Source organism: Gigantopelta aegis, chromosome 15 (assembly GCF_016097555.1).
Source record: "Gigantopelta aegis isolate Gae_Host chromosome 15, Gae_host_genome, whole genome shotgun sequence".
Classification (NCBI taxonomy): domain Eukaryota; kingdom Metazoa; phylum Mollusca; class Gastropoda; order Neomphalida; family Peltospiridae; genus Gigantopelta; species Gigantopelta aegis.
Genome location: NC_054713.1, coordinates 43,747,074 through 43,767,663, shown reverse-complemented (window position 1 = coordinate 43,767,663; position 20,590 = coordinate 43,747,074). Strand labels below are relative to the sequence as shown.

Genomic DNA, 20,590 nt, shown 5'->3' with positions numbered 1-20,590 from the left:
GATGATATACTCTCCGTCTCCACACACTACCACAAACCTGAAACATGACATACAGAAAGTATTAAATGGTATACAGGTGCTATAAACTCTTGTTTCTCAACGCCATCGCTGTGTAGATGATATACTCTCCGTCTCCACACACTACCACAAACCTGAAACATGACATACAGAAAGTATTAAATGGTATACAGGTGATATAAACTCTTGTTTCTTAACGCCATCGCTGTGTAGATGATATACTCTCCGTCTCCACACACTACCACAAACCTGAAACATGGCATACAGAAAGTATTAAATGTCTGATATTACACAGTAGCTCTGAAGTGTTATCAATACTTAATGCCCTTCAATGGTGGAAGGGTAGAACTTAGCTCAGTATTAAAACGCCTGCTTGATTCGTGGTCAGTCTAGGATTGATCCCCGTCGTTAGGCCCACTGGGATGTGCTATCCTGTCTTTGGGATGGTGTATATATAAACGATCCCTTGCTACTAATGGAAAAATGTAGTGGCTTTCCTCTCTAAGACTATATGTCAGAATTACCAAATACTTGACAGCCAATGATTAATAAATCAATGTGCTTTAGTCATTAAACAAAAGAAAACTTTCAACGGTGGACCCAGTTTGTGACCCAATGGTGTGTCATGCACCATTTTAAACATAAGCAGCGTTTAGGAGGCCGAGCACGTGTGAACAGTTTGACTGGTCCACCATTGTCTTCTATCATATCACATTCATCTAATGTTAGGTGCAAAAACCAGTGTAGCAAACATGTTATCATCAACAAACAACATAATAATCAGGGTAACGGCACAGTTTCAATCTGTGTCACAACTTGCTTTCAAAACTATTAAACGCTACCTTCTATTCAGATTGCCTGCACATCGTTTAACAGACTAACGGCCTGTTTTCACCGTGTGCCACATGAATGAACTGAGAGCGCACATGCATGCCACATTTCTAAGGAGAACTGCAGGTAGATCTCACAGCTTTCCATGTCCCCGACGAACAGAACTACAACACCTTCTGTTAATTCTTTGTACATTTAACAGACTAACTAGAACTGTGTCACCATCTGTATGCATTGTGTAGCATCCAACATGAAATTGTTGGTCCTACCTCACATTACGATTGTGAGAGACATTTTGAGGTCAAGGGTCAGCTAACCGTTTTGTGTGTGTATGTGTACATTGTTTAAGATACTAAATAAACCTGCTGATTCTACCTTCCGTTAAGATTGTGAGGTCTAGGGCCGAGGGTGAGCTAAACGTTTGTGTCCAATGCTGAACATACTTCCTAAACAGAAGTGTGTCATCTTGTTAAACTTGTGTACATTGTTTAACATGAAGACAGCCAGCGTTACCTTCCGTTAGGGTTGTGAGCGATGGTCTGTGGGTAGATCTCACAGCTCCCCATGTCCTTGACGGCGAGGGGGAGCCGCTCCCCATCTTTGATCTCCTGGTCTCCCATCGATTTGATGTTGGCCTGCTGGATCTCGGCGTGCTTCGCCCAGATGATCTTCCCACTCGAATCCATCGACATGGCCGGCTCCTCCCGACCCAGCTGTCAAACACAACAGGCACGTGTGATATACAGAACATATTACATGAGCGGCCGTTAGATAGCATTTATCTTACAATGAATTGGTTATAAAACATGTCTAATGAGTGAAAAACGAGTTGGGATACGTTTTTAAACCCAGGTTGAAAATAAATTTAAACATATTTTTCAATTAAAACCTAGTTACAGCCATAGCGCTTGCATCACAGAGGAACTATTTTCAAGTTAACTTATATGTCAATCAATTCTGAATATGCTTGTTTTTTCATTGGATGGTATGGCAGTGGCGACCTGGTCATCACCTAGGAACAGCCAGTCGTATGTCTTTAAACTGTGTGTTAATAGTATGTGTTAATAAAAATAACAAATCATGTTCTCACCAACAGATGTGTTAAAAATACAAATGTTTAATGGCATTCTGCAGATAGCAGTCATATAACTGTGGTACAGTTTGGTATATGACAAATGTTTAATGGCATTCTGCAGATAGCAGCCATATAACTGTGGTACAGTTTGGTATATATGACAAATAATGGAAATGTGCACTTTACAACTCTCTGAAAACTGTGAACTATCATTTCTTTATTCGTCACTCACATAATCTAATTTTATATACCCATTTTTTGTTTGCAAATTAATTTGTTTTTGTATCACCCATAAATAGTTTTCTAAATTTTTTTAATTCCCAGGAGACTCAAGGAATCACTGAGCAAAAACAAAAGTCCCACTGATTTGTTTTCAATGAGTGATTCTACCATGAAAACCACCAGTTCTGGATATCTCGGGTCATGTACCAACTCTACTAGCAGTTATTGAAAACTTTCTATATAATCCAAGGCTTAGACAAAGACAGAAGCTTCTCTCTTACTTAACCATGTTATTCAAACATAGCCCTACTCTGTGGTGGGAATAATAAATTTATCCATTTACCCAAAGTAGACTTTCATTATAATAATATTCACATTACATTCATTCAAATAATCAGTGTGTTCATTATCTTTAAAGAGGAGGCATTTAAAACAAAGTACGCGGCTATATTTACTGAATAGAGAGGTTTATAATTGTAAGCATGAAACATAGGCTTCAGAAATAGTTCTCCAAAATCATCCCCTGCCATCGACTTATGAACACATAGAATAATATTAGCTCTACTATAAAAACATTGCCTTTATTACAATAATATTAATTTTCCTGTTTAGACATTATTAAAATAAGCCTCACAGCAAAATTATTATTTAGATTAAATGAATGGGACTACCTTTATTATGATGCTTCCTTCATCGTATCCTAGAGCCACGTTGTTGGATCCTTTCCGACAGGCCACTGTCCACACCCTCTCCAGCCCGTAGTTCAGGGTGCTCTCAAGTCGGTACGTGTTCGCGTGCCATATCCGCACAGTTCCTGAAATAACATTACACTCAGTGCATTTTTTAACTCCTAGACATTTGACAAAAGCAAATATTTAAAAAAGGAATGGGTAATTTTTTAAAAGTTTGCTTAATGATACCCCAACACATTATTTAATCAAGTCTTAACAAAATATTTGTAATAGCAGATTGGTTAATCAGTGGCTAAATTTTAAAATTTGTTTTGTTTAAAGACACAACTAGAGCACATTGATCAATTAACCATCAGATATTGGATGTCAAATAATCAGGTAGTTTTCAAAGAAAAGCTGTTACATTTCTCCATCAGCAGCAAGGGATCTTTTATATCTATTTTTATTTCTCCATCAGCAGCGAGGGATCTTTTATATCTATTTTTGCACAGATAATTGGTCATACATTCTGGAAACCAGCATCAAATATCACCAGGCAGGCTCTGACATGGAACCCACAAGGCAGAAGAAAAAGAGGCCGCCCAAACAACACATGGCGAAGGAACCCCAGGTGGACACCAAGAAGATAGGATACACCTGGAGGCAGGTTGAAACCAGAGCCAGGACAGACAACTCTGGAAAACTGTAGTCAATGGCCTATGCCCCAGAAGGGAGGACGGGCATAAGTAAGTTAAGTGATTTGCACAGATGGCAGAGCACTAGTTCGGATAGGGGGAAAACAAAACAGTCAAAGAGGTTCAATCATAAGACCGAAGAACCTAAGGTGAGTGATCTACTAACTGAGTTAGATTCCATCCGAGTTGGTGGCTATTACAAAGATAAAATTAAATCGGACTAAAAAATTCTGAAAAGTGCCTACCATCTTCCGAGCCTGTCAAGATGATTGGCAGCTCGGGGTGGAAGGAGACGGCGGAAACATTCTGGGCGTGGCCCTCCAGTGTCTGGACACACGTCTTGTTCTGAAAACAACCACACACGGTTAACATGCAATAGAAATAAAAACATAACATTAAATTAAGTTAGATATTTTTATGGAGGTTTTTACTAGCGAACTGTAATAATGGAAACAAAATGTCGAGAAATAATGCAGGAATGAAGTTTTCCATAATTACAGGAAAGAAAGAAGGAAATCTTTTATTTAACGACCACACAGATATTGAGAGAGTAAAACCCATGGTCGCCACTTCATAAGCTACTCTTTTCCATTAGCAGCAAAGGATCTTTTATATACACCATCCCACAGACAGGATAACACATACAATGGCCTTTGATACACCAGTCGTGTTGCACTGGCTAGAGCGAGAAATAGCCCAATGGGCCCACCGACTTGGATCGATTCCAGACAGCCCGCCCATCAAGCGAACGCTTTACCACTGGGCTACGTCCCGGCCCGTTAAGAGAAAGAATGCAGACCTCACTGTTTACAGAAAGTTATCACTCTCATTCTACATCATTCCCCGAAACTAGTTCAAGGGGAATCATTGGAACTCCCCTTATCATGTGCATTTATATGGTATCAATATGGTCATATCTTAAATGGCTCCCCATGACTGAAGTTCGAGGAGCAATTACTCGCTCCCCTCAATATTTGTAACAACAAGGTCTGGAATGTTTGTCAATCAACATCTCAGCACATTTTAAACTACGGCCATTTGAAGTCTACTGCAGCAGTTGGGAGGAGTGAGAATGGAGAAGAAACCTGTTGCCAGCACACAGGCTACGCATACTGAAAAACAGCAAGGGATCTTTTTACATACATTTTCCCACACCAGGGAGTGAATACCACAAAACTTGATGTATCACTTGGTGGCACTGGTGGGAATAGGTCAAAACCCATCACATCTCAGGCGAACTACATTATGCCAATCTAACAAAAGCATGTGACTACAATTATACTCAACATTCTGGGTTATCAAAATAAAACACTAAATAATGCAGAAGAACAGTATGAACTTTGTTTACCAGGTAATCCCAGATTTTAATCAACCGGTCATCAGCTCCTGACATTATGTAAGGCTTGTCTCCTCCGGCGTAGTAATCTAAACAGTTAACTCCCTTTTCATGACCTTCCAGCGTGAAGTTTGCTGTTTGCGAACCAAGATGCCAAACCTGGAAGAAGAAACAAATCAAAACACTAAAATTAATGTAATACAACAAGATTACAGTAATTGCAATTTAGTAAACAATAATATAGTATAGCACAGTATTTGGTGCCTAATCACGAAAGGTTATTTTGTCACATGGATTAAAACCGTATCCTGTGTACAGGTGTCTCTCTGTGTATAGTATAGCAGAGTATTTGGTGCCTAACGAAAGGTTATTTTGTCACATGGATTAAAACCGTATCCTGTGTACAGGTGTCTCTCTGTGAGTGTGAGAGAGAGAGAGAGAGAGAGAGAGAGAGAGAGAGAGAGAGAGAGAGAGAGAGAGAGAGAGAGAGAGAGAAATAGACACACAGAGAGGAAAAAAAAAAGAGAAATAGACAACCTGCTGTCACCAAAGGCTATTCACACCGGAAAAGCAGGGAGCAATCTTTTATGCATTTTGGTAGAACAGTACATACCACTGCAAACCATCAAATGTCAGGCGAATCCTTTACCACTAAGCTACAAAGACCCCAATAGGGAGTTGAGAAAGTAGTTGTAATGACCGCCCCATACCTTGACAGTTCTGTCTAGCGAGGCACTGGCAAACTGGTTGTTGTCTTTAGGGTTGATGACGATCTGCATGACGTAGTGGGTGTGTCCCTCGAACACCATCGTGCATGTCCACTTCTTGTCCCAGTCCCACAGCTTGATCAGCATGTCATCTGAAACACACCAACTCACTGTCAAACCACGTACAAAACAACCGAGCTTAATTTTACAATAGCTCAATGTCAAACCACGTACAAAACAACCAAGCTTAACTTTACAATAGCTCACTGTCAAACCATGTACACAACAACCGAGTTTAAATTTACAATAGCTCACTGTCAAACCATGTACACAACAACCGAGTTTAAATTTACAATAGCTCACTGTCAAACCATGTACACAACAACCGAGTTTAAATTTACAATAGCTCACTGTCAAACCATGTACACAACAACCGAGTTTAAATTTACAATAGCTCACTGTCAAACCATGTACACAACAAACGAGTTTAAACATTAACTTTACACTAGCTCACTGTCAAACCATGTACACAACAACCGAGTTTAAACATTAACTTTACACTAGCTCACTGTCAAACCATGTACACAACAACCGAGTTTAAACATTAACTTGACACTAGCTCACTGTCAAACCATGTACACAACAACCGAGTTTAAACATTAACTTGACACTAGCTCACTGTCAAACCACACAGAAAGACTAGCTCACTGCCTTGCAAACCGATTTAAAAATTTTATGTCAAAAACAGACGCCTCGCAATTTAAAATTTTATGGGAAACACTTGATCGGTTTCTTTGCTTTTGATCATAAAAAATTATCAAAAACTGTGCTTCGGAAATTATGGTAAATGGTTGATTATGTCACATGCTAATGGGTAACAAACTATCGGTTTCGTGATTTTGCTTGCTAACATGCTACTAACACACAACTAGAAAGGGTAATTTCCATTAAATACAAAAGCCTAGAAAGACCAAGTTTAATAATATCTAGACAGAATATCTGGATACGGCCTAAGACATCAACATTACTCTGCGAAGGTTAGAATGGCAAATAGCAGGATAAAGTCAGTAACCAGGGCCCTATTTCACAAAGCATCGTAAGTTTATGTCTGCGACTAGCAATTATACCAGGCATACATTTACAAGTGTTTGACATTTATTTCACGAAGAAATTTACATCATTACAGAAGATGGCATGGTAATAGTAGTTATTTACAAGCCCAACATTGAATATCACTAGCCATGGGATCAGGGCTACCATAATATAGAAGCCCTGTTTTCTTAAAGTTTTCTTTGTTCAGACATGTACTTACCACTGCTAGTCAGGATGTACGGCTGTGACGGGTGAACGGCGATGGATCGCAGGTAGTCCGAGTGTGCCTCGAACTGGTGCGCTCGCTCCAGCGTGTTGTAATTGAAAACACGGATGTGCATATCATCCTGAAATACAACACAGAGCAGTCAGTATCGTGTACACATGGTTTTATCTTGGATATTTTAGTAAAGACTTTCAATCATTCTGATTTAACTTGTAGGGGTTAAAAAACATATATTATTCCTGCATATAATACAGAACATTTAGGATGTTATATTCAAATAAAAAAATTTCACTTGACAATTTTAAGTCTACCCCCACCCACACCCAAATTTACTTCTATTCTAGCTCTGGGAAATGGTATGTTGTACATAATAATCAATTCATGAATTGTTAAATATCTTATAACATTTGTGATTTATATGCTAAATGTTGTACTGCCAAATCTATAGAGGCTGTTCACAACTATTAGCTTTTTCATGAGCGTCACTCTTCGCCTGCCTAAAAGTGTACATCAGAAATGCTGTTTCCGCAATGGATATTTTTAGATATTTCTTTTCATTTGAAAAATCTATCCTGACATAAAATCCCTCCCCAATCCCCAGCCTATGAATTGCATTTGTTCAGAAAATTCTGATAATTGAGAATGGTCCCTTAGCAACTGGCTGTTTTGGCTATTAATAAAGAGATCCACAAACAAAAATTCACTCACTGATCCGGTGATCACCCAATTCTTTCTGGCAACAAACCGCGCCGCTCGCACAGGAAGGTCGCACACTTCAAACGATTTGATCAGTTGCTTAAAAAACAAGTAACCATGTGGTTTAGAAACAGAATCATATAACTCGTCAGTGACACATGTAAAAACCAGCTATTTGGCATGTAACATACGGTTAAATTTTTGACACTTGGTCAAGAGAGAGAGAAAGGCTAAGTACTACTACATGTACAAAAAACAAAAGCAGAAAGAGATCTTTCATAGGCAGGACAGTACATACTACAATCTTTGATGCAAGTTTACAACCAGTCACAAGAAAAGAACAAAAAAAGAAGCGGTGATCATTCTGATAACCCAACATACCTCAGTTGAGTGCTCTGTGACCGAGCTACATTTCAGCCCAACTATATAAAAAATGACCACGATGTCACATAGTGTCCACAGTACAAAATATCAAACATTTATCTGTGAATAATAAGTCCATTTATTACATACCTATTCAATCTTACTATAGTGATAGACATTTTGAAACCGTGTAATATGTGTATCGCACATATGTGCAATATGGACCAGAACTTTTAAATGGGGAATTCCCTTTTTCTTTTTACTGCAGTTAGCGCCTTTTATTTACCAACATCATATCTGATTTACAAATGACGTCATATCGTATTTGAAACATTACACAAGGCTTCCGCAGAGTATGATTCTTAGCGTTAAGTAAATCCATGAAATGAGTTTTGATAATAGATTTAACTAAGTGTTGTCATGACGTTAAATTAAAAAACGTTTTTATAAAACATTAAAGGTATGTAATAAATACAGAACTTCACATACGTTGTTTTCACTTCCTATTTATTGTACTCGTTTATTTTGCGAAAGAACATACCACTCAAGCGCTATGCGGTCTCGTGGTATATATTATTTGACAAAGTGACAAAATACCTGTGACTCATAATTCCATATATGGACATTTCCGTTGTATAGACTGGCCAGCATCCATGGTTCCGATGGATGTAGGTCGACACATTTCACACGATCAGATCGAGCCGATAGCTTCCGCTTTATATCAAGTCGAAGAGGCTACATAAAAGTGAACAATAAAAACAGAATGAAATGAAACAGTAACACAGAAGACATAAAACATTAAATGAGATGTGTATTTATTACTTACGATATCAGTTTGATAATACCATGATATAGTCAGATCAGCTACACACTGTCTGCGACTACATGTCACTTCATTCTGTTAAACACTGATTAGCACTAATGGAAAGACATGGTGTTCATACCTGTATTACCAACCCAAACAAGTGTGCACAGGTGGGGGAGGGTAATTTTTTCATATATATATTATTCGGAGAATGTGAGAAACTGTTCACCACAGTTAGGTGTAGCCCAAGCACTCTACTGTTCGAGAGCTAGACAGAAATTTGTAAAGTTATAATCTCTCAGAGGTTACTCTATAGCAAAAACTAAGAATGGCCACATGGAATCAATTGACTCCAAAATGATCAATGCAACGGTATTTAACATCAAACTTAAAGAGTTTTTGTTGTATTAGACTCTTTTAGAGAGGAAATTTTTGTTTGCCATGTGGTCGTTTGCCATACCGCATTTTCAATATAGAATAACCTTTGACAGAGACAGCTATCATAACTGTACAAATGTCCATCTACTAGTGATCTAGCTCTCGAACAGTAGAATACTCAGGCTAAGTTTATGAACATTATTGTTAGTAACTATATGTTTGAAATTTAATTATAAGGAATCATCCACAAACTTATTTGTGAACCCACAATTTGCAGATAATTTTGGGGGGCTCAAACCCGATGAACATATGATTCTTTTAATATGAATCAACATAAAACTTAAAAGAAATAATATCAACAATCATTAATTGGGCTTAAATTAAATCAGTTAAACACTTAATCAAATATCCTATGCAGCGTATGCTTGTTGTCTTCGGTAATTAAGTGAGTATTTTGTTGCATGGCAGAAAGTATTGCTTGAACTAAATTCAATTAAACAACAACAAATGTTGAAAACAAGGTTAAGGGGGGGCAAGATGATGAAGATCAAAAATCTTTCCTCAATTTTTTAGGGTTCATTTTACTCTTGACCCGTATTGCAAGAACATTCCCAAAAATAATCCAAACTGTTATCATGCATTACAAACAAATAAAATGTGACCAAGATTACCATATTTAAAACGTTCCTTTTCTTCACAAAATCGAGAAATATATGTCAGAATAAAGTGGAATAGACATCAAACGTCGGTTCACGATACGTGGCTGTCCTTTTGCGCATGCACTTCCGGAAGTCTCGAGACTTCTCGGACTGAAATTGAGGCCGCTATATTCGGAACATCTCGGTCGATTACGGATTCTCTCGTTGGAATCAGCTAAGTGGCCCGATATGATACGTAATTGGCCGAAGTATTCCGAATGCGTTTGCAGCACCTCCGTGATGAAAAGATGGCGGCTAGAATCGTCGGCAAGCTGTGACACCTCCAAAATTTAACTATTTACAAAATTTTCTGAGCAACTGTCAGATATAATGAATTGTAGATAACGTAGTGTGTGCAGTCTTTTATATTTAATGATACGAAAAAAACATTCGCTTGTTCAAAGTTGTAATTTTATTGTAATCGATAAATTTTAGCAGTGTTGTCAGGGAAGCTGTTTTTTGAGTTAGTAAAATTTTAGCTCTCTGGTGAAAATGAAGGGAATTTCGGGCCTTGTTCCTGCCAGATTTCTGACGATCGTCGCACATTTGATTATTGTGATTGTTTTGTTTTGGTCCAGGGTAAGTTTGTCCCTCTCAACAGTGTCCCTCATAACAAGTTTTTACTAGCTTTACCTTGCTTTATACAGTTAAAGTGTAGTTCACCAAGGTAAACATCTACGGTCCGTTTTTTTACATTTTGACATTTATTGGACCCGATGTTTACAACTTGAACAGCAAAAACAAGCGTGCATTTTCCGCCCAGATTTCAGGCGGAATCGATACAACCATGGAATTAATTATTTCGTGGCGAAATATGAGATGTACCAATAAATATAAACACTTACTGTATAAAGAAAACTTCCTGAGTCACGTTTTACGCATAAATAGACAGTTTGTCCAAATAGTAATCCTGCATTAATCCAATTTTCAGTTACAAACAAAATCTTGAATATTCCCGCCGGCCATTGTGAGCATATTTAAAATGTGATTGAAAACTGTTGGTGGAATCGGATTATTTTTATTATTATTCGTCTCGGGTTCACGAGTTTATTCCACGATATTTAATGGAATATCACGTTTTATAATAATAAATAAATAAACTTAATTAATGAATAATATTGTTTAAAAATCAATTAATTGATAATAAATTAATAATAACAATTAAATTTAACTGAATAATATAACTAATGACCAGTAATTATAGCTAAAAAAAAGAAATGAAATTAAAACAAAAAAGAAGAGAAAAAAAAAGAAAAAAACCTTTGAAACACATGTAAGCAATGGCCTGTAATAATAATATTTAAAAACAATTACTAAAGGAAATAATAATTTTGGAAAAAGTAAATAAATGAAGGCCTTAAAATAAGTAATGACCTGTACTAACAATCATTATTTTTTTAATAATAATAAAAAAGAATAATACACCCCAAAACTTTAATGTGATAATATTATTAACAATGCATATAATGCAACCCACACAAAGCACATATGTAGAAACAAAAATAACAAAATAAATAAATTCAGTTCTGCAATATTTCTTTTTACTGGGTGTAAGTAAAATGCTTGATACGAATAATTCTCGTTCCGCAAAATTTTCATTCCGCATTTTCGATGTGCCAGGATAAAAATAGCTTTCAAATGTTTAAATGTGTCATCTTCAAACATCTAATCCTGGAAAGGTTACCAAAGGTATTGTACTTAATATTTTTGTCTAAAATTTATTAAAATATGTTGTTGTACGTGTTGAGGCTCTTAAATAAAGCACATATGCCTGATTTTATTAAATCGTGATTGCAATTGGAAAATTCGATCCAATGGATAAACGTTACGGCACAGCAATAAACATCACAATAATAAATATCGTGCCGGAGACGTTTATCTTGATGAACTAAGTTATAGTGATACTATCTCGTATCCTCCGGAGTCGGGCCTGTCCGCACCACTATACCAACCCATGACGAACCAATGACGACTGGACTATACCCTAGTCTGATTCTCTTGTTCAGACGGATCCGGCTGCTCAAGATCTGTATTTCAGCACAGCACTACACCTTCAATGTCTATCGACTGTCAATCTAGGGGTTTTCTTGACGGGATGCAACCCATCTCGTCCCTTTAAGCTGTGCACCTAAACGGCCTTAACGAGGCCACTCGCGTGGACATATCGATCGGACTTTAAAATTTTAGATCTGCGTTTAAAATTTTATGTCGAAATTACTTTTTTTTTAAATATTATTAAATAGTCCGATCCTCTCTTCTTTCTCTTATTTAATTTTGGACTGTCCTTCTAAAATGCTCCAAATTATATAAATATTCGGCCGAGCAGTCAATTCTTTTTTATTTTTGGCTTGTAACCTTTTTATTTTTTTTATTTATTCTATTTTCAACCCCCCCCCCCCTCCATCCCGAGTCAGGACACTGATCTTATAGGAGGTCGGACTCGGGATGGGCGTGTTCGAAACCCTAGTGGTATATGGGCACGTTAGACTAGTTATCATCATCATCATCAACTAGCTTAATTCCAAATTTTCATTTTTAAAAAAGGTATTTCAAAATGTAAACATCCAATTGACATTCAAATTGTCTGCTATTTTTTCACCAAATTTCATGATGTGATATTATTAGAAACAGATTTTAGAACCAAATCTAGTATTTTGATTGTTCTGCAATGGACAACAAACGAAATTATCCCCTATCTGTGGTTTTATTTTATCCATATATAGACATTTGTATATAGACCAAGCCTGTGTTTTATAAATACTAGTAAATTCTCCATGCAATTTTGTGGATTAAATCTTATATGTTTAGATGTATGTTTGCTTTGTCATCATGAATATTCAAACCTATTTGTTGACAGGATGAAAACATCAAGATGTGTTTGCCAGAAACATATACAAATGATGAGTATCTAGCAAAAGACAAGCAGTGAGTATACCTATATTGATTAATGTCTTTACTTTAAACTTCATCCCCGCCTTTTCTGGTTCTCCGGTCATCAGTTCGCCATAGGCCAACCTCCAACGGCCTTAACGAGGCCACTCATGTGGACATATAGATCGGACGTTAAACATTTAGACCTTTGTTCACAATTTTATGTCAAAATTACTTCTTTTTTAAAAATATTATTAAATAGTCTGATCCTCTCTTCTTTCTCTTATTTATTTTTGGACTGTCCTTCTAAAATGCTCCAAATTATATAAATATTCGGCCGAGCAGTCAATTCTTTTTATTTTTGGCTTGTAATTTTTTTTAAAATTTTCTAATTTTATTCTATTAACTTTTTACTAATTGCTATTTTCAAAATTCTGTCCATTTTCAACACTGCCAGAAGTAACTACTGAACACTCCCCAAAGTGGTCAGACTAAGCCCACAGCTAAAAACTGATGGGGAATGGTAGGTGTGTGGCACAGATAGCCATAAGAGACAAGCACCTGTCGTGGTTGGAGAGACAAGGACTGGAATGTGGAGGTGGACAGCGAAAGAATTTGAAAGATAGGAGGAGTTGCCAGATCGGGAAGAAATGAGATGGAAGTTAAAGGAGAGAAAGGAAAGGGGGCAGTGGGATAAAAAAAAAAAAAAAGTTTTTTTTAAAAATTCCATTAGTGGCAAAGGGTATTTTATATGCACCATCCCATAGACAGGATAGTACATAGCACAGCCTTTTATATGCCAGTCGTGGTGCACTGGCTGGAACGTGAAATAGCACAATGTGTCCACTGACAGGGATTGATCTTAGACCAACTGCGCATCAAGCAAGCACTTTACCCCTGGGCTACGTCCTGCCCCTAACAACATAATAAGAGCACATTGATTAATTAATCTATTGGATGTCAAACATTTGGTAATTCCAACACATTGTCTTAAGGGATACTTGCCACACTTTTCTGAATGGAATCTCTTACATGTATTTTTCCACAGATAGAACATACAGTGTTCAAAATAAGCACTTGTCTGTTTGTTCCGACAAGTGAAAATCTGCTCGGACAAACAAACTACCTCAGTGGGCAAGTAAAAATGTTCAGTGCAGTTTCATTTTGAACAATCAAAAATATTGTTCTTGCACTTGAATAAAACAAACCACTTATTTGGACAAGTGAAAATATTGGCAGACATTATAAGTTATAAGTTATCATATGCATGTTATAAGTTATATGCATGTTATACGTTATCTTTTCGCTCATGTTTCTGTTTCAGATTGTTAATAGGTCTTGGTGTTTCACTCGGTCTGTTCGTTATTGAGTTTCTCGGATTCCTCGCTGGTATCTCCATGTTTATGCCGTTCCAGAGTTTATTGTGTATCCTTTGAACATCTTACCAATAGTGTTCATTATGGTTATTTTAATGCATTGGTGGATGGGTGGGTGATGCTGTTTTTTGGATAGATGGATGAATGGATTTGGGGAGATTGGTGGGTGGAGGGTGCGTTTTGCTTGGATGTATGATTGAATTTGGGCAGACTGGTGGGTAGTGGGTAGGTTTTTCTTGGATGGGTGGATGGATTGGTGGACAGTCTTCGCCATGAACAAAATAAAGAAGAGCTGAAGATCACTTCACTGAAATGGAGCCAGGAAAGCAGTCACATAAACTTTCAATTTAAATGTATTAAAAAGATTATTGCAACCTGATTGATTTGCCGCTCTCCTAAAACCTTCCAAAAGAGTGTGGAGGAGAGCAGGCTTGATCACACTCCTTTCCTGGTGAAGATTAGAGGATGGACGGACAGACAGATTGGTGGCTGAATGGATGGATGAGTAGGTAATTATTTGGGTAGATGGTTGGCGAAGGGAGGGGGAGAGTGTGTGTTATTCAACAGCAAATGCAAAGTATCATCTATGCATTTAGGATGGATTGATGGGTGAGTAGATGGATCAGTGGGTGTGTGCTTGGATGGGTTGATGCATGGATAGATAGTGGGTTGCATAGATTGATGGGTGGTTATTTGGGTGGATTGTTGGCTGGAGAGGGAGATGGAGTTGTGGATGTATTATTGAATAGCAAATGCATCTATGGAGGTGTCATTTTGTGACAGGAGTCTTTAATAAATGTAGCAATTAAAGTTGACAAAACAAGATTTTATTTTAGTTATTCAGGAAAACATTAATAAGATATAAAAACTAAAGGATTATGCTATGTCATATACTTGTATACATATATGCATTATATTCATAAATTTCAAAGCTGAACTTTACCTTTTTTAGAAGTGGAAGTATTATTGTAAAGTATGTTCAGTTTTATTACATATTCAACTATATCGAAAGTGGTTGGGTTTGAAAGTGCTGGGTTTGAATCCCAGAATCAACTCCAAACCAATTTTTACCCTTCTGTGGGCAAGGCACTGTCCTGGCACATACTTCAGTTATCTGGGTTGTCTGTCCAGGACAGTGGACTCATGTTTATTTCTCAGTTATCAGTGAGAGAGCAAGAAGTTGGTGTAGTGGCCATACACATTTAAAAATAACTGAGGGAGAGTCGGTACCAGGGTTTGAACCCAGAACATTTTGTTTTCAAAACATTGATTAGCAATATTTCCAGTCAATTAAAAAATGATTAGAAGCTACTGTTTAATGTTTTAAAATTGTGTAGCGATCTCTGAACAAAGCGTTCCGTGGCACCTAGTACTTACCAGTTGTAAAGTTAATGGTTTAACCATGACATCACTGAGTCTCAGTTTACATTGTGATACAGTTCCTACCTTAACGACACTCAGCAACGTGTGTTCACAGTGGAGCTGCTGTCGCACTGTCCTACTTCCTGTTCGATGCCTGGCCGTGCGACTGGTACTGGTATGTGTTCGGTTTCTGCAGCGCGTTCCCAGCTTTGACAGAGATCGTCACTTTATTCATGGTGCTCAGGTTCAGGAGTGGATTTTAAACACAGAAGAAACTGTTACTGGTAGAACATGTTCAGCAGAAGAGACATTTGTATGCATTAATGCAAATTTTTTGTGATTTTGAACACAGAAAAGTCTGTTACTGGTAGAACATGGTCAGCAGAAGAGACGTGTATGCATTAATGCAAATCTTAGTGATTTTAAACACAGAAGACAAACATTACAAGTGCATTTTAACGCAGATTTCCCAGATGTTTCAACACATATGACTTAAATGCAGATGTGCTGCTTCAGGGATGGATACAGGACAAATAGTATACTGTAGACCTTCTAATAAATCAGTACAATAATGGGGCTTGGTGTGTGGTGCAGTTCAAAGACTATGACTAGCTAAACAGCCATGCCAGATATGAAAGTCATCCATTAAACAATTACAGAGTTAAAGGCAATTAGAGAAATTTTAACCACACATTAACCCAATTTGACATTTTTAAAACTAAATAAAATTCAGAAAATTTGTCACAAAATATTCCCAACATATACTCTGAGATAAAAGTTTAATCATCGGGAGAGTGTTTCCAGGTTTTCTGGTGTTCATCAAAAATGTTCCAGAGTATTCTCTGTGCAAAGTTTACAATATGGTTTCGACTAGTACATTCTGAAGGGGGAATGGCATTTTAGACTATTGTGTAACCGTAATTTCTGTATCAGACCACCAACAGTACAGTTTCATTTCTAGTTCTTGTTTTTCATAATCCACTTTCATATCTGATTACTAGAATGGCATCTATAAACACAAAGATCGAAACAGAAATGGAAATGTGGTCATATATGAACTTTGACCAAATGTAGATATAGTTGGATGGTCAGACAGAAATCATTCTATTGACTTGCATTATCCATTGCATGTGATTCAAAAATTAAATTTAATGTTTTCATGGTGCAAATAAAATGGAATTTAATTATTTCTTGATGTCAGGCAGATAAATATTACACTGTTGTGTTACTGAATTAATATGTTAATTTAGACTGGTGTTGTTAACAAAACAAACTTTTAACTTTTTAGACTGTTGACAATGTCATTTAAATTAGATAGTAACGTGTTATCGGGTCACAAAATAAAAGTTGATAATCCCCTATTACTCCCCCCACCCCCTTGTGATCAGTTTTGGAACAGCCCTAACTACATGTGTACATGCCACTTGTTCGTCAAGTTATGAAGTACACATTTTGGTTGTTTTTGTTCTTTCTCCCTTCCCCAACCCCCATTGTTGTGTTGCGATGTCATTAAACAGTCGTTCATTCTTCATTTTATTGATTCGACATTGAATTTTACAACCCATTACGCTTCCTCTGTATTACAATGTAAGCAGTTTTAGGTCACATTACGTCAATTGTGAACATCAGTGATACCGATATATAAACTTGTATATTTATATATTTTTATACATTTAATTGCATAATATATGATTATGTATCAGTTGTCTACAATATGGTTGTAAAGTTAGTGAATGTAGTATATGTTTGTGTGTTTATGGTTAGTGATGCTAGTAGCTTAGAACATTACCAAGTGATGTTCCAGTGCCTTTCACTGAGGTGGTTTTCAATGTTAGGTAATAAAAATAAATAGTCTCATGAATTATTGTGATATTCAGGGAATTTTACTACATAGAAAAAGTGAAAAACCCAAGATAAAATAGAGCATGACTGAGAACTGGTACTGTGTACACTTACCGGTTTTATCATGAAAAAGTCAAATTCAGTGCAAGTGTTAACATCTTGTCTTTATAAAATATAAACATTTCTGTTTGGTCTCAAATAATTTGAAATATTGTCTTAAAAAAAAAGACAGTATTTCAAATTTAAAGTCAACATTTTAATTTCATTTTATCCAAGGAAGAAAAAAGCATAAATTCAATTTTTTGGAGTCTTTGGCATAAAGTGGATTGTTTTATTAATTGTGGTATTCAGTAATTAGTGCCTTGCACAAAGTGTCCAGTGATATCTTTTGTACCGATAGTTGAATGAACATTTCATATTTGTACATAATCATGCAATATAGAATAAAATCTTTTTATTACTAGTACATTTCGTTTTATTTATGGAGTACCTTATAAATTTTATATTTCATTCATTTATGACTTCCTGTCCCAACTAGAGTCTCTGGTACATTGAAGGCTGTGGTAGGTACTGTCCTGTTTATTATTGGTGGAAATTGCATATAAAACATTTTCAGTACGAGTGACTACCAGCACCTTTCCCCATATTTTCTCAAGATTGTCACTGCATCCTGTTCATTGATGTCATCATTGAGGGTGTGTGATTTAGCTCAGTAAGTAGAGCATGTGTCTGAAGTTGGGGGTGTGTGATTTAGCTCGGTAAGTAGAGCACGTGTCTGAAGTTGGGGGCGGGATTTAGCTCGGTAAGTAGAGCACGTGTCTGAAGTTGGGGGCGGGATTTAGCTCGGTAAGTTGAGCACGTGTCTGAAGTTGGGGGCGGGATTTAGCTCGGTAAGTTGAGCACGTGTCTGAAGTTGGGGGCGGGATTTAGCTCGGTAAGTAAAGCACGTGTCTGAAGTTGGGGGGGTGGGGTGGGATTTAGCTCAGTAAGTAGAGCACGTGTCTGAAGTTGGGGGCGGGATTTAGCTCGGTAAGTAGAGCACGTGTCTGAAGTTGGGAACGGGATTTAGCTCGGTAAGTAGAGCACGTGTCTGAAGTTGGGGGCGGGATTTAGCTCGGTAAGTAGAGCACGTGTCTGAAGTTGGGTGCGGGATTTAGCTCGGTAAGTAGAGCACATGTCTGAAGTTGGGGGTGGGACTTAGCTCGGTAAGTTGAGCACGTGTCTGAAGTTGGGGGCGGGATTTAGCTCGGTAAGTAAAGCACGTGTCTGAAGTTGGGGGGGGTGGGGTGGGATTTAGCTCAGTAAGTAGAGCACGTGTCTGAAGTTGGGGGCGGGATTTAGCTCGGTAAGTAGAGCACGTGTCTGAAGTTGGGAACGGGATTTAGCTCGGCAAGTAGAGCACGTGTCTGAAGTTGGGGGCGGGATTTAGCTCGGCAAGTAGAGCACGTGTCTGAAGTTGGGGGCGGGATTTAGCTCGGCAAGTAGAGCACGTGTCTGAAGTTGGGGGCGGGATTTAGCTCGGTAAGTAGAGCACGTGTCTGAAGTTGGGGGCGGGATTTATTTAGCTCGGTAAGTAGAGCACGTGTCTGAAGTTGGGGGCGGGATTTAGCTCGGTAAGTAGAGCACGTGTCTGAAGTTGGGGGCGGGATTTATTTAGCTCGGTAAGTAGAGCACGTGTCTGAAGTTGGGGGTGGGATTTAGCTCAGTAAGTAGAGCACGTGTGAAGTTGGGGGCGGGATTTAGCTCAGTAAGTAGAGCACGTGTCTGAAGTTGGGGGTGGGATTTAGCTCGGTAAGTAGAGCACGTCTGAAGTTGGGGGCGGGATTTAGCTCGGTAAGTAGAGCACGTGTCTGAAGTTGGAGGCGGGATTTAGCTCGGTAAGTAGAGCACGTGTGAAGTTGGGGGCAGGATTTAGCTCGGTAAGTAGAGCACGTGTCTGAAGTTGGGGGGTGTGTGGGATTTAGCTCGGTAAGTAGAGCACGTGTCTGAAGTTGGGGGCTGGATTTAGCTCGGCAAGTAGAGCACGTGTCTGAAGTTGGGGGTGGGATTTAGCTCCGTAAGTAGAGCACGTGTCTGAAGTTGGGGGCGGGATTTAGCTCGGCAAGTAGAGCACGTGTCTGAAGTTGGGGGCGGGATTTAGCTCGGCAAGTAGAGCACGTGTCTGAAGTTGGGGGCGGGATTTAGCTCGGCAAGTAGAGCACGTGTCTGAAGTTGGGGGCGGGATTTAGCTCGGCAAGTAGAGCACGTGTCTGAAGTTGGGGGCGGGATTTAGCTCGGCAAGTAGAGCACGTGTCTGAAGTTGGGGGCGGGATTTAGCTCGGCAAGTAGAGCACGTCTGAAGTTGGGGGCGGGATTTAGCTCGGCAAGTAGAGCACGTGTCTGAAGTTGGGGGCGGGATTTAGCTCGGCAAGTAGAGCACGTGTCTGAAGTTGGGGGCAGGATTTAGCTCGGTAAGTAGAGCACGTCTGAAGTTGGGGGTGGGATTTAGCTCCGTAAGTAGAGCACGTGTCTGAAGTTGGGGGGTGTGGGATTTAGCTCAGTAAGTAGAGCACGTGTCTGAAGTTGGGGGCTGGATTTAGCTCGGCAAGTAGAGCACGTGTCTGAAGTTGGGGGTGGGATTTAGCTCGGCAAGTACAGCACGTGTCTGAAGTTGGGGGCGGGATTTAGCTCGGCAAGTAGAGCACGTGTCTGAAGTTGGGGGCGGGATTTAGCTCGGCAAGTAGAGCACGTGTCTGAAGTTGGGGGCGGGATTTAGCTCGGCAAGTAGAGCACGTGTCTGAAGTTGGGGGCGGGATTTAGCTCGGCAAGTACAGCACGTGTCTGAAGTTGGGGGCGGGATTTAGCTTGGCAAGTAGAGCACGTCTGAAGTTGGGGGCGGGATTTAGCTCGGCAAGTAGAGCACGTGTCTGAAGTTGGGGGCGGGATTTAGCTCGGCAAGTAGAGCACGTGTCTGAAGTTGGGGGCGGGATTTAGCTCGGCAAGTAGAGCACGTGTCTGAAGTTGGGGGCGGGATTTAGCTCGGCAAGTAGAGCACGTCTGAAGTTGGGGGCGGGATTTAGCTCGGCAAGTAGAGCACGTGTCTGAAGTTGGGGGCGGGATTTAGCTCGGCAAGTAGAGCACGTGTCTGAAGTTGGGGGCAGGATTTAGCTCGGTAAGTAGAGCACGTCTGAAGTTGGGGGTGGGATTTAGCTCCGTAAGTAGAGCACGTGTCTGAAGTTGGGGGGTGTGGGATTTAGCTCAGTAAGTAGAGCACGTGTCTGAAGTTGGGGGCTGGATTTAGCTCGGCAAGTAGAGCACGTGTCTGAAGTTGGGGGTGGGATTTAGCT

General features: G+C 38.9%; 2 protein-coding genes across 3 annotated transcripts in view; one reads left to right on the top strand and one right to left on the bottom strand.

Annotated features, from left to right (window-relative positions):
* LOC121389923 (coatomer subunit beta'-like) overlaps window positions 1-9,903 on the bottom strand; it is a 29,254-nt gene extending 19,351 nt beyond the window's left edge. For both annotated transcript variants that reach the window (XM_041521590.1, XM_041521591.1), the window contains exons 1-9: window positions 9,787-9,903; window positions 8,530-8,667; window positions 7,582-7,668; window positions 6,868-6,994; window positions 5,559-5,707; window positions 4,861-5,007; window positions 3,758-3,857; window positions 2,818-2,960; window positions 1,363-1,562 (exon numbers count right to left, since the gene is read on the bottom strand). In XM_041521590.1, coding sequence (XP_041377524.1) covers window positions 1,363-1,562; window positions 2,818-2,960; window positions 3,758-3,857; window positions 4,861-5,007; window positions 5,559-5,707; window positions 6,868-6,994; window positions 7,582-7,668; window positions 8,530-8,667; window positions 9,787-9,789 — 1,094 coding nt within the window. In that variant the 5' untranslated portion in view covers window positions 9,790-9,903. The remainder of the gene's footprint in view (window positions 1-1,362; window positions 1,563-2,817; window positions 2,961-3,757; window positions 3,858-4,860; window positions 5,008-5,558; window positions 5,708-6,867; window positions 6,995-7,581; window positions 7,669-8,529; window positions 8,668-9,786) is intronic.
* Window positions 9,904-10,061: 158 nt separating this feature from the next.
* Window positions 10,062-17,730, top strand: LOC121390522 (transmembrane protein 107-like). Its single transcript, XM_041522352.1, has 4 exons — window positions 10,062-10,392; window positions 12,671-12,738; window positions 14,009-14,109; window positions 15,522-17,730. Exons 1-4 carry the CDS (start codon window positions 10,306-10,308, stop codon window positions 15,683-15,685), a joined length of 420 nt encoding a protein of 139 aa, XP_041378286.1. The 5' UTR covers window positions 10,062-10,305; the 3' UTR covers window positions 15,686-17,730.
* Window positions 17,731-20,590: the final 2,860 nt, after the last annotated feature.

Coding starts and splice junctions, on each gene's coding strand:
- LOC121390522 (XM_041522352.1), top strand. CDS start 10,306: ATGAAGGGAATTTCGGGCCTTGTTCCTGCCAGATTTCTGACGATCGTC. Junction 12,739..14,008: donor TATCTAGCAAAAGACAAGCA/GTGAGTATACCT, acceptor TTTCTGTTTCAG/ATTGTTAATAGGTCTTGGTG. Junction 14,110..15,521: donor GCCGTTCCAGAGTTTATTGT/GTATCCTTTGAA, acceptor AACGACACTCAG/CAACGTGTGTTCACAGTGGA.